General features: G+C 49.9%; 1 protein-coding gene across 1 annotated transcript in view; it reads left to right on the top strand.

The window, feature by feature from the left end:
• The window catches only part of LOC144774147 (NACHT, LRR and PYD domains-containing protein 12-like), an 816,909-nt gene extending 805,398 nt beyond the window's left edge, over nucleotides 1-11,511 (top strand). Inside the window, exon 11 of the mRNA XM_078659166.1 lies at nucleotides 11,304-11,511. Coding sequence (XP_078515292.1) covers nucleotides 11,304-11,511 — 208 coding nt within the window. The remainder of the gene's footprint in view (nucleotides 1-11,303) is intronic.
• The last annotated feature ends 1,500 nt before the right edge of the window (nucleotides 11,512-13,011 follow it).

A 13,011-nucleotide genomic window follows, 5' to 3' on the forward strand; every position in this document is an offset into this window, starting at 1 on the left:
AGGAGTCTCAGCATAGAAAGGGGTCTGTCCGTAGAGAGGAGTCTGTCCATAACGAGGGTCTGTCTGTAGGTGGGAGTCTGTCCATAGTGAGGAGTCTGTCCGTAGAGGATATTGTATACAGTGATATAAATGCCAACAATATTTGTTCCTGATATTTTTGTATTCACCATTATAAGTATAGGATATTGTTTACATCGATATTCATGTCACAATATTTTATATATCAATATTCCATTCAATATTTTTGTATCACGATATTTCCAGAGGCGATATCTGGTCAGCGATGGAACGCCAGTGTGTTGCTTGTATTTCATGGACACGGCATACGTCACTAACAGATATTTTTTATCTCTTAGGAGACACCTGTGCATGCGGGGGGATGGGACACTGTGCAAACTTTCACCAAACGAGCGCGATATCTGTCCACGGTCACATCCTGCGCCATTTCACAGCTCCTGGGAAATGAAATGAACTGAAATACCAGTATTTGGAAAGCGCACAGCTACCTCTGGAGAGGTGTATCGCGCTGGGGGCCCTCGGGAAGATTAAGCGAGCTATTGCCCAGAGTCACACGGTGCTGGGCTGACCTGCAGCCGGCGCCGGGGATCAAACCGTGAACCCCGTAGTCCGGAGTCAGGCACCCTAGCCGCTGCGCCACACCTCTTCCTTGGAGAGCAAGATGTCCTACAGAGGCGCGATAAGTTCATGCTACCGTTCACCGGGCAGCCAGCAATGCCCCCCCATGTGAGCCACTGCTCCCTGCATCCGCAGCACAGCGCCACCACTGTCCTCCTGCCCCCTGCATCCGCAGCACAGCGCCACCACTGTCCTCCTGCCAACACTGCATCCGCAGCACAGCGCCACCACTGTCCTCCTGCCAACACTGCATCCACAGCACAGCGCCACCACTGTCCTCCTTCCCCCACTGCATCCGCAGCACAGGTCCACCACTGTCCTCCTGCCCCCTGCATCCACAGCACAGCACCACCACTGTCCTCCTGCCAACACTGCATCCGTAGCACAGCACCACCACTGTCCGCCAACACTGCATCCACAGCACAGCGCCACCACTGTCCTCCTGCCCCCTGCATCCGCAGCACAGCGCCACCACTGTCCTCCTGCCCCCTGCATCCGCAGCACAGGTCCACCACTGTCCTCCTGCCAACACTGCATCCGCAGCTCAGCGCCACCACTGTCCTCCTGCCAACACTGTATCCGCAGCACAGCGCCACCACTGTCCTCCTGCCAACACTGCATCCGCAGCACAGGTCCACCACTGTCCTCCTGCCAACACTGCATCCACAGCACAGCGCCACCACTGTCCTCCTGCCAACACTGCATCCGCAGCACAGGTCCACCACTGTCCTCCTGCCAACACTGCATCCGCAGCTCAGCGCCACCACTGTCCTCCTGCCAACACTGTATCCACAGTACACCACCAGCACTGTCCTCCTGTCCTGCCAGCACTGCATCCGCAGCACAGCGCCACCACTGTTCTCCTGCCAGCACTGCATCCGCAGCACAGGTCCACCACTGTCCTCCTGCCAACACTGCATCCATAGCACAGCACCACCACTGTCCTCCTGTCCTACCAGCACTGCATCCGCAGCTCAGCGCCACCACTGTCCTCCTGCCAACACTGTATCCACAGTACACCACCAGCACTGTCCTCCTGTCCTGCCAGCACTGCATCCGCAGCACAGGTCCAGCACTGTCCTCCTGCCAACACTGTATCCACAGTACACCACCAGCACTGTCCTCCTGTCCTGCCAGCACTGCATCCGCAGTACAGCGCCACCACTGTTCTCCTGCCAGCACTGCATCCGCAGCACAGCGCCACCACTGTCCTCCTGACAACACTGTATCCACAGTACACCACCAGCACTGTCCTCCTGTCCTGCCAGCACTGCATCCGCAGTACAGCGCCACCACTGTTCTCCTGCCAGCACTGCATCCGCAGCACAGGTCCACCACTGTCCTCCTGCCAACACTGCATCCATAGCACAGCACCACCACTGTCCTCCTGTCCTACCAGCACTGCATCCGCAGCTCAGCGCCACCACTGTCCTCCTGCCAACACTGTATCCACAGTACACCACCAGCACTGTCCTCCTGTCCTGCCAGCACTGCATCCGCAGCACAGGTCCAGCACTGTCCTCCCGCCAACACTGCATCCGCAGCACAGCGCCACCACTGTCCTCCTTCCAACACTGCATCTACAGCACAGTGCCACCACTGTCCTCCCGCCAACACTGCACCCACAGCACAGCGCCACCACTGTCCTCCCGCCAACACTGCATCCGCAGCACAGGTCCACCACTGTCGTCCCACCAACACTGCACCCACAGCACAGCGCCACCACTGTCCTCCCGCCAACACTGCATCCGCAGTCTCTCTCAGCACCCTGTCAGCACAGCTGACCTACATTAGAGGACACCCCCTGAACACTACAACTCCTGCTGTCTGCCACCTCTCCCCCCTGCATCTGCAGCACTGCCCCCTCACTGCTCTTCTGCCCTCCATCCTCATTCCAGAAGCCTCCCTGCCCCACTTCACACGGCAGTCACACTGCACCCTGCCCACTGCACTGTAAACTAACACCCCCCCCCTCAGGCAGTTCTGTGCATCTCTGATGGAGGGTGCAGGGTGACGGGGAGACCCCCTCCCTGGACCCTCGGCTGCTCGTGGCCCCTCATTGCAGCTGAGAAGCTGATGCTTCTTTTCTGTAGAACTGCATCGCAGAGCCCGTAGGGGGGACAGATGTGCGCAAGAGCACCCAGGCATCAGAGGAAGCGCTGGGAATAATTCCTTGTCCACACTCCTCTGCCTGTTGGGCCCCTCCCATGGCTGCAGGGCCACTGAAAACACACAGCGTTGAAATGAATGGCTGCAGGTTACCCAAAGAACTCGGACATGTGCATTACCGACTGAGCTATCTCACATGGTTTCCATCCTGAATGTTGCACTTGAATCTCAGCAGCAGGTGGGAACAGTTTGCACCCGCACCTCCTGGAAGGGTCATAACATCACATCACATGTGTATTTGTAAAGCTCACGTATCACCCAAGGGTCTCAAGGCGCTGAAAAACAGATGTATATTGTTACCCACCTCAATGGTACTCATTTTATCGACCTCAGACGGATGAAAGGTTGAGTGTACCCTCTGTGATTAGAACCTGTGACCATGAGGTCGAACCCAGGCCCCTGCAGTGGATGCATGAGTCCACTGCGCCACCAGACCCGGACACAGGTGCCCACGAGCCAGGGTCGCACTTACATTCTGAGGATCACAGTCAAAGGAGGAGGGATATTATTTTTGTGTCGAAGGAACCTGCTGAAAGCTCTGACGGGGTCATTTGCGTCGAGTCTCTTCTCAAGAACAACTTCCTCCCGTTACGACCTGTCCCCCTCGAGCCTCCGGCCTCACTCGCTTGTATTTAACTGTAACGAGATATCAGGAACCGGGCCAATAATACGTCTTCCATTAGAAGCCTCCACTCGGTAGAACAAACCTCGCTCGCATCTTCCGACACTGAAATTAAAGCTGAGTCCGAGAGGGTCTGTCTCAAATGTAGCGCCTTGAAACGCTCAACAGATGGGAGTGAAGAGGGGCAGGAAACATGGCTCAATGGTTAGAGCGGCAGACCCTGATGCAGAGGTCTGGCCCGGGACCAGGGTTCGATTCCCGCCTCGGCGGGTTCTCGGGCTCAATTTCCTCGGACCTGTTAATTCTCGCCTCGGTGCCTATTCTAAACACCGGCCCCAACAGCGCTAAGGATGCCTGGCTTCACCCTGGGGGAGCCCAGGAGTGGACACTTCACAGGGAAAGCCAGGAGGGGTTCCACAGCATTCCATAGGCGACATTTACATTTACATTTACATTTAAATAGATGGAGGCAACAAACGCACTATCACGGGTAACATTTGAAGAGAGAATTTGTTGTTTCTCAAAACTGATCAGATCTTTCTTTATAATCTGAACTTTTTGTCTCTGGAGATAAGTTCACCCTTTGCTGAATGAACCACAAACCCAGAAACGGATTATCTGAGTCAGACTCATAGACTTAGGCCTGATTTAAATGTTGGCGATGAGCATACTCTGTTGTGACGAGGAGTTCTTACCGCCAACATTATGGCTGAACGCTGAATTTGAAAGCAGGCCGACCATAGCTTGACCGCGGTGGAGACGTGTCTGTCTCCACCCTGGATGAACACACTTCTCTGACAGCCCCACAGATGCCTGCGTGTAGATCGGGCAGGAATACACATTAAAAAGACAAATACTGTGTTTATTACCAAATATCAGCGTCTCAAGTGACGTGTACAAGCATCAAGACAGGCAAGAGAAACAATATCCGTGACAGGAACTTTGGTGAAAAATGTTAACTTCCAACAAAACAACATTTCATAGTAATTCCATAACAATCCCGAGGTCGGGTGATTGTAAGAAAACAGAACCCACCTGCAGGTGAACAGCAGTAAGCCCTTGACCCCAAATTCGCTATTTTGGGTCAGAAGTTTATCAGCACAGCCGAGCTACGGAAAGCACCACTATAGGGTGAGACCTAGTGGAGATAAATGAATACTTACCCAGGAGCCAACATTAAGAGTTAAACATTGACAATGAGGAGTGCTTTTGTAATCTAATTACATATATAAAGAGGGATTACTCACACCGTCCTGGGAAATTCACACTTGTGCCGTGTATCCCTTATCTTATGTCCGCACTTCAAAATATGAACACCTGAAAAGTACCCAATATGTGATGTTGGTCTATTTTTCAATATACTATTTTATTTTGTGAATAAACACCTCGTCCCACAAGGGTACTGACTGTGCTGTGGGTCCTGGCCAGTAGTATTGATAGAGATCGCAGGTCACCCGACCAATAATTTCACCACTTGGTTTTGGGCCCATATACTTTAATTCTCCATCTGCATTAATCAGGTGACCTTACAATCTACTACCAATAACCATGAGTCCGTTCGATTGTTTCAGGTGTACCCGACTTACCATCCACCGTTACGGGTACCTAATGACACGATGAATCAGGGAGCTAGCTGTAAAGAAAGGCAGGCAAAATACAAACCCAACTTTATAAACCTTGATATTTCATAAAATGACCACGGACAACTGGGAAGTTTTAAGATTTTTATCTAGAATTCGTCTTCTAAGAGCATTAGGCTTACAGTTAAAAGGCAGTCGATAATCAAGATAACAAAAATCATATAACCATAAAGGAACAATGTAAGGGCAATCATTTGGGTTTTTCTAAATAATAGTGAACAGGGAACATGCTAAGTAGAGTAAAAAAATGTAATTCAAGAATGGACCTCTATAAATGGGCAAACTTATGCAAGTACTAGAGTTACACTATTGGGAAATACTTAAAGTTGGAGTAAACTCAGTGATCCTATACATTGATAGGAAGGAATGATAAAGGGAACACGCTATAAATCTAGAAAATTACTTTAGTCAGTTTTATAAGAGAAAATTATAGACCACATCAGAAGATTGCAAACTGCAATGGAGAAAATGATTTCTAAAAGGTAGGGTAACATAGGAACACGCTATGAAATTAAATGCAACTGACTTTATGATATGCAATGGTTGCGGAAAGCATGGAAAATTATCGTATGCAAAGGTATGTCTTTATTGAAGCAAAGACAGAAAAATAGAAAGGTGCAGTTTAGCGTTTCAGTGAGATATTTACCTAGACTGGTGTGAAGACCAACCCTGGCCACGGGTCAGTTAAGGACAGGAAATACCCCAAGGAAGGATAGTCATCAATGGGACAGCAGGTGCAGAATGGACACCACAGGACAGGACAGGAAAACCAGATTAGGATCAGGACCGGACCACCAGGACACGACCAGCACCCGCAGTTCAGAAGCAACGCCTGCGCTCCCCCTCTCTGCAGCTACCGGTCAGAACCCCGATTGGGTTAGCGAACTTTCCAGCAAAGTGCTCCGCCAGCACTTAAGGTTTAGTAAAACCTTTGAGTCTATGGTCAAATTCGGACAGAGTGCTCCGCAGCGCTCCGTAAATTCGGTCACCTATTGAGTGCGTTGGGTCAGTGACAGGTCAGCTAATTCAGACAAGTCGGACAAATTCCCTAGGTGAACCTAGGCTAGTTATACTGTTTTCGGGTCAGTGCGCCACCCCCCAATGTTACAAAGTGTCAGAATCCCCAATTTCGATTGGTTCTAAGGTAGGATGGGTTAACACACCAATCAGAACAGACTTTTCTAAGACCTAATTTACATTCTAGGGTACCGCCTAACAAGATTGGGGTACTCATGAGACAAATCTTTGGAATACAATGAAATATTAACAAATGTTTCAACTTGGGTACAGCCAACTCCGTCCTGCTGGGTCGCAGGTCATTTTCTCAGGAGCATCTTGACTGTGGCTGCCAGCTGGCTGAGTTCCACTGCTCAAGGCTACATCTCTCCCGGGCTGCGTGAGCATGCGGGGAAGGGACCTTCAAGATGGCTCTTGGTACATTCAGACCCCCATTTCCCGCGATACATGAAAAGTAAGCGAAAACAAATTAAAACATAGAAATGAATGAATGTACCATATATCATGAATAACTACTTTATATTTCTTACTTATAAAAATATACTATGCAATTAAGGGTAAGTGCAACAGACAATAACACAAGAGCAGCGGTGCAAGCTTCACCACGTTATTACAATGACAGCCATTTTATGGCTATTACGCATGCGCACCCTTTCCCTCCAGAACTGCAACTACGTCACATCACGTGAGTGTGTCTAACGCATGCGCAGAAGCAAAATTCAAGCAGCGGCCATTATTATATACAAGGGTTATTCATATTAATGAAACACATAGGCAAGCATCACTATGATACACACGCATATTCAAAAATACGTAAAATTAGTAAAACGAACAAATTGGATTATAGGATTATAAAAGATTCGAGGTTCTTGACTCGAGCAAGTCGCGATGCAAATTCTTGCTCTATCAGTATAACAAGGGTACTGACTGTGTTGTGGGTCAGGGGCCGTAGTATAACAAGGGTACTGACTGTGTTGTGGGCCCTGGTCAGTAGTATAACAAGTGTACTGACTGTGTCGTGGGTCCTGGCCAGTAGTATAACAAGTGTACTGACTGTGTTGTGGGCCCTGACCAAGAGTATAACAAGGGTACTGACTGTGTCGTGGGTCCTGGCCAATAGTATAACAAGGGTACTGACTGTGTTGTGGGCCCTGGCCAGTAGTATAGCAAGGGTACTGACTGTGTCGTGGGTCCTGGCCAGTAGTATAACAAGGGTACTGGCTGTGTTGTGGGTCAGGGGCCGTAGTATAACAAGGGTACTGACTGTGTTGTGGGCCCTGGTCAGTAGTATAACAAGTGTACTGACTGTGTCGTGGGTCCTGGCCAGTAGTATAACAAGTGTACTGACTGTGTTGTGGGCCCTGACCAAGAGTATAACAAGGGTACTGACTGTGTCGTGGGTCCTGGCCAATAGTATAACAAGGGTACTGACTGTTTTGTGGGCCCTGGCCAGTAGTATAGCAAGGGTACTGACTGTGTCGTGGGTCCTGGCCAGTAGTATAACAAGTGTACTGACTGTGTCGTGGGTCCTGGCCAGTAGTATATCAAGGGTACTGACTGTGTCGTGCGTCCTGGCCAGTAGTATAACAAGGGTACTGACTGTGTTGTGGGCCCTGGCCAGTAGTATAACAAGTGTACTGACTGTGTCGTGGGTTCTGGCCAGTAGCATAACAAGGGTACTGACTGTGTTGTGGGCCCTGGCCAGTAGTATAACAAGTGTACTGACTGTGTTGTGGGCCCTGGCCAGTAGTATAACAAGTGTACTGACTGTGTTGTGGGTCCTGGCCAGTAGTATAACAAGTGTACTGACTGTGTCATGGGTCCTGGCCAATAGTATAACAAGGGTACTGACTGTGTTGTGGGCCCTGGCCAGTAGTATAGCAAGGGTACTGACTGTGCTGTGGGCCCTGGCCAGTAGTATAACAAAGGTACTGACTGTATCGTGGGTCCTGGCCAGTAGTATAACAAGGGTACTGACTGTGTTGTGGGCCCTGGCCAGTAGTATAACAAGTGTACTGACTGTGTCGTGGGTCCTGGCCAGTAGTATAACAAGTGTACTGACTGTGTCGTGGGTCCTGGCCAGTAGTATAACAAGGGTACTGACTGTGTTGTGGGCCCTGGCCAGTAGTTAAACAAGGGTACTGACTGTGTCGTGGGCCGTGGCCAGTAGTATAGCAAGGGTACTGACTGTGCTGTGGGCCCTGGCCAGTAGTATAACAAGTGTACTGACTGTGTCGTGGGTCCTGGCCAGTAGTATAACAAGGGAACTGACTGTGTTGTGGGCCCTGGCCAGTAGTATAAAAAGTGTACTGACTGTGTTGTGGGCCCTGGCCAGTAGTATAACAAGTGTACTGACTGTGTCGTGGGTCCAGGCCAATAGTATAACAAGGGTACTGACTGTGTTATGGGCCCTGGCCAGTAGTATAGCAAGGGTACTGACTGTGCTGTGGGCCCTGGCCAGTAGTATAACAAGGGTACTGACTGTGTCGTGGGTCCTGGCCAGTAGTATAACAAGGGTCCTGACTGTGTTGTGGTCCTGGGCAGTAGTATAACAAGGGTACTGACTGTGTTGTGGGCCCTGGCCAGTAGTATAGCAAGGGTACTGACTATGCTGTGGGCCCTGGCGAGTAGTATATCAAGGGTACTGACTGTGCTGTGGGCCCTGGCCAGTAGTATAACAAGGGTACTGACTGTACTGTGGGCCCTGGCCAGTAGTATAACAAGGGTACTGACTGTGCTGTGGGCCCTGGCCAGTAGTATAACAAGGGTAATGACTGTGTTGTGGGCCCTGGCCAGGAGTATAACAAGGGTACTGACTGTGTTGTGGGCCCTGGCCTGTAGTATAACAAGGGTACTGACTGTGTTGTGGGCCCTGGCCAGTAGTATAACAAGGGTACTGACTGTGTTGTGGTCCTGGTCAGTAGTATAACAAGGGTACTGACTGTTGTGGGCCCTGGCCAGGAGTATAACAAGGGTACTGACTGTGTTGTGGGCCTTGGCTAGGAGTATAACAAGGGTACTGACTGTGTTGTGGGTCCTGGGCAGTAGTATAACAAGGGTACTGACTGTGTTGTGGTCCTGGGCAGTAGTATAACAAGGGTACTGACTGTGTTGTGGGTCCTGGGCAGTAGTATAACAAGGGTACTGACTGTGTTGTGGGCCCTGGCCAGTAGTATAACAAGGGTACTGACTGTGTTGTGGTCCTGGGCAGTAGTATAACAAGGGTACTGACTGTGTTGTGGGCCCTGGCCAGGAGTATAACAAGGGTACTGACTGTGTTGTGGGCCCTGGTCAGTAGTATAACAAGGGTACTGACTGTGTTGTGGGCCCTGGGCTGTAGTATAAAAAGGGTACTGACTGTGTTGTGGGCCCTGGCCAGGAGTATAACAAGGGTACTGACTGTGTTGTGGGCCCTGGCCAGTAGTATAACAAGGGTACTAAGGTGTTGTGGGCCCTGGCCAGTAGTATAACAAGTGTACTGACTGTGTTGTGGGCCCTGGCCAGTAGTGTAACAAGTGTACTGACTGTGTCGTGGGTCCTGGCCAATAGTATAACAAGGGTACTGACTGTGTTATGGGCCCTGGCCAGTAGTATAGCAAGGGTACTGACTGTGCTGTGGGCCCTGGCCAGTAGTATAACAAGGGTACTGACTGTGTCGTGGGTCCTGGGCAGTAGTATAACAAGGGTACTGACTGTGTTGTGGGCCCTGGCCAGTAGTATAACAAGGGTACTGACTGTGTTGTGGGCCCTGGGCAGTTGTATAACAAGGGTACTGACTGTGTTGTGGGCCCTGGCCAGTAGTATAGCAAGGGTACTGACTGTGCTGTGGGCCCTGGCCAGTAGTATATCAAGGGTACTGACTGTACTGTGGGCCCTGGCCAGTAGTATAACAAGGGTACTGACTGTGCTGTGGGCCCTGGCCAGTAGTATAACAAGGGTACTGACTGTGTTGTGGGCCCTGGCCAGGAGTATAACAAGGGTACTGACTGTGTTGTGGACCCTGGCCTGTAGTATAGCAAGGGTACTGACTGTGCTGTGGGCCCTGGCCAGTAGTATATCAAGGGTACTGACTGTACTGTGGGCCCTGGCCAGCAGTATAACAAGGGTACTGACTGTGTTGTGGGCCCTGGCCTGTAGTATAACAAGGGTACTGACTGTGTTGTGGGTCCTGGGCAGTAGTTTAACAAGGGTACTGACTGTGTTGTGGGCCCTGGCCAGTAGTATAACAAGGGTACTGACTGTGCTGTGGGCCCTGGACAGTAGTATAACAAGGGTACTGACTGTGTTGTGGTCCTGGGCAGTAGTATAACAAGGGTACTGACTGTGTTGTGGGCCCTGGCCAGGAGTATAACAAGGGTACTGACTGTGTTGTGGGCCCTGGCTAGGAGTATAACAAGGGTACTGACTGTGTTGTGGGTCCTGGGCAGTAGTATAACAAGGGTACTGACTGTGTTGTGGGTCCTGGGCAGTAGTATAACAAGGGTACTGACTGTGTTGTGGGCCCTGGCCAGTAGTATAACAAGGGTACTGACTGTGTTGTGGGCCCTGGCCAGTAGTATAACAAGGGTACTGACTGTGTTGTGGGCCCTGGGCTGTAGTATAAAAAGGGTACTGACTGTGTTGTGGGCCCTGGCCAGGAGTATAACAAGGGTACTGACTGTATTGTGGGCCCTGGCCAGTAGTATAACAAGGGTACTGACTGTGTTGTGGGCCCTGGCCAGGAGTATAACAAGGGTACTGACTGTGTTGTGGGCCCTGGCCAGGAGTATAACAAGGGTACTGACTGTGTTGTGGGCCCTTTTCAGTAGTATAACAAGGGTACTGACTGTGTTGTGGGTCCTGAGCAGTAGTTCCCCATTAATGAAACCCACACCTGCAAGCACGGGACTAATAATGGCCTTTATGCACGCGAGACGCCGTGCACGGCGCATCACAGGAGGCGGAGAGTTTTCAACACACAAATGGCGTTTTTCTTACGGAGCTTCGCTCTAGTTTCTATCTACATATGTGGCAATAAATATACATTCCTTACTACTTTGTGGTAACGTGATGGCTGTTATTTCTATTGAGCCCTGACGCGCTAATAAAGAAACCGCCCCTGGGTGTGTCGCTAGAGGGGAGTAAGTCAAGGACAGGAAGGAAATGAAGATGAAACTGAAGCTGTGACGCCCCTGTCTGTGCTCTGCTTTACTCCTCTCCATATCTCTTGTCTCCTGCAGGTTGTGGAGCTGCTCCCTCACCGGTTCATGCTGCGGAGACCTCGCCTCTGCCCTGGAAACAAACACATCTCTCACAGAGCTCGACCTGCGCGGCAATGATGAGCTGGGAGACGCTGGAGTGAAGAAGTTGTGTGAAGGCCTCAGACATCCAAACTGCAAACTACAGACACTGAGGTACAGAGCTGAGCAGTTCTTATCACGTCACTGATTTCTAAATATACATCGTAGGTGGGGCTCACACATATATATTTTATAATGTGAAAAACGCACATCCGTTCCATGACAATACAAGGTGTGCAATAAGTGAGGGTTGTGAAGGGGGGGACCCAAGTCCGAGAGAGAAGTGAGTGTGGAACAAGCCCCTCTAATGGTGCAGAAGGGCAGACTTTAAAGCTTGTTTTTCAGGTATTTGGAGTAAAATGTCAACAACGGCGCAGATCTGCCCATAAGTAGTATATGGTCAGGGGCGTAACTTGAAGGGGGTGTGAGGCGGGGGAAGACCCTTAATGGTTCCTTAAAGTCCGGTCTCATCCTCTTGACAGCCCAATGACAGCTGCTCGTCACTGTCATGACATCACTGCTGGAAGTGTGAGATTCCCCCTAGTGTGTGCGTCTGTGCGTCTGTGTGTACCTGTGTGTGCTTCTGTGTCTGTGAGGCTGTGTGTCTGTCTGTGCGTCTGTGTGTACCTGTGTGTGCTTCTGTGTCTGTGAGGCTGTGTGTCTGTCTGTGAGCGGGTGGCATGTAGGCAGCAAGCGCAGCGGTTGAGCCATTAATTTGCCAGCTGGTGCAGCGGGCCCCTGACAGTCAGTGTGTAGATTTGTGAGTCAGAATGTAAGTAGGTCTGTTAGACAGAAAGCAGACAGATCTGTGAGACAGAATGTCTGTTGGCTTTTGAGACGGAATAAAAACATATAACGTTCACTCCCAGCTTTCCTGCGTGAGCAGATTGTGTGATCCTGAGCGATAATGTCAATGCTCCATTAGTGAGGTGACACTAACAATGGGTTCATTATCTTTAGGATACTACATTGGAGATTAATTGAAGAAAGCATATCTTTGTAAAGGTGCAAAGCGATTAAAAATATGTCTGCACACCTGGAATTTCTCTGTTAAAAGACATTTTGGTGAGACTCCATATGTTTCACTTTCTTTAGATTGAACTAAAACTAAATATATAGACCAAGGGTCTCTAAGTGACTTTCCACCCGGTCTCCACAGACTTTTTACATTTTACTTTCTGATTAAAAGCAGAAATATAGTGACTTAGGTTTCTAATTGATTATGAACCTTGGCCTCACTGAATATTAATCAATGTATCCTGATGTGAGAGTGAGCACTGAACCAAGAGAGTCTGTGTTTACAAACAATTCTTTTAAAAAATTCATTGTATATTATCCATTGCTTTTAGATGTATGCAATGAAAATGATTTTGTTCAAATAGCCTTGTTAGACATCGAGCATTGGGTCGTGTGACCTGGTTCAGTGTATCCTACTCGAGGTCAGCGGCACAAAAGGGAATCTTGTTCTTTGTGAGCTATAACCGCCCGGTCCCTTTTGGCTTAACTGGGGTAACGCTCTCTTTCTTGTGGGGTGCGATCCTAAGTGACGCCTTTCTTGCACTGAGTCTCCTGTTCTTTCATCATCACATCTAAGAGCGCCTTGAAGCGCATCAGTCCAGGGTGTGCGCTGCACCAAGGCTCCTGCGTG

Source organism: Lissotriton helveticus, chromosome 8 (assembly GCF_964261635.1).
Source record: "Lissotriton helveticus chromosome 8, aLisHel1.1, whole genome shotgun sequence".
Taxonomy (NCBI): Eukaryota; Metazoa; Chordata; class Amphibia; order Caudata; family Salamandridae; genus Lissotriton; species Lissotriton helveticus.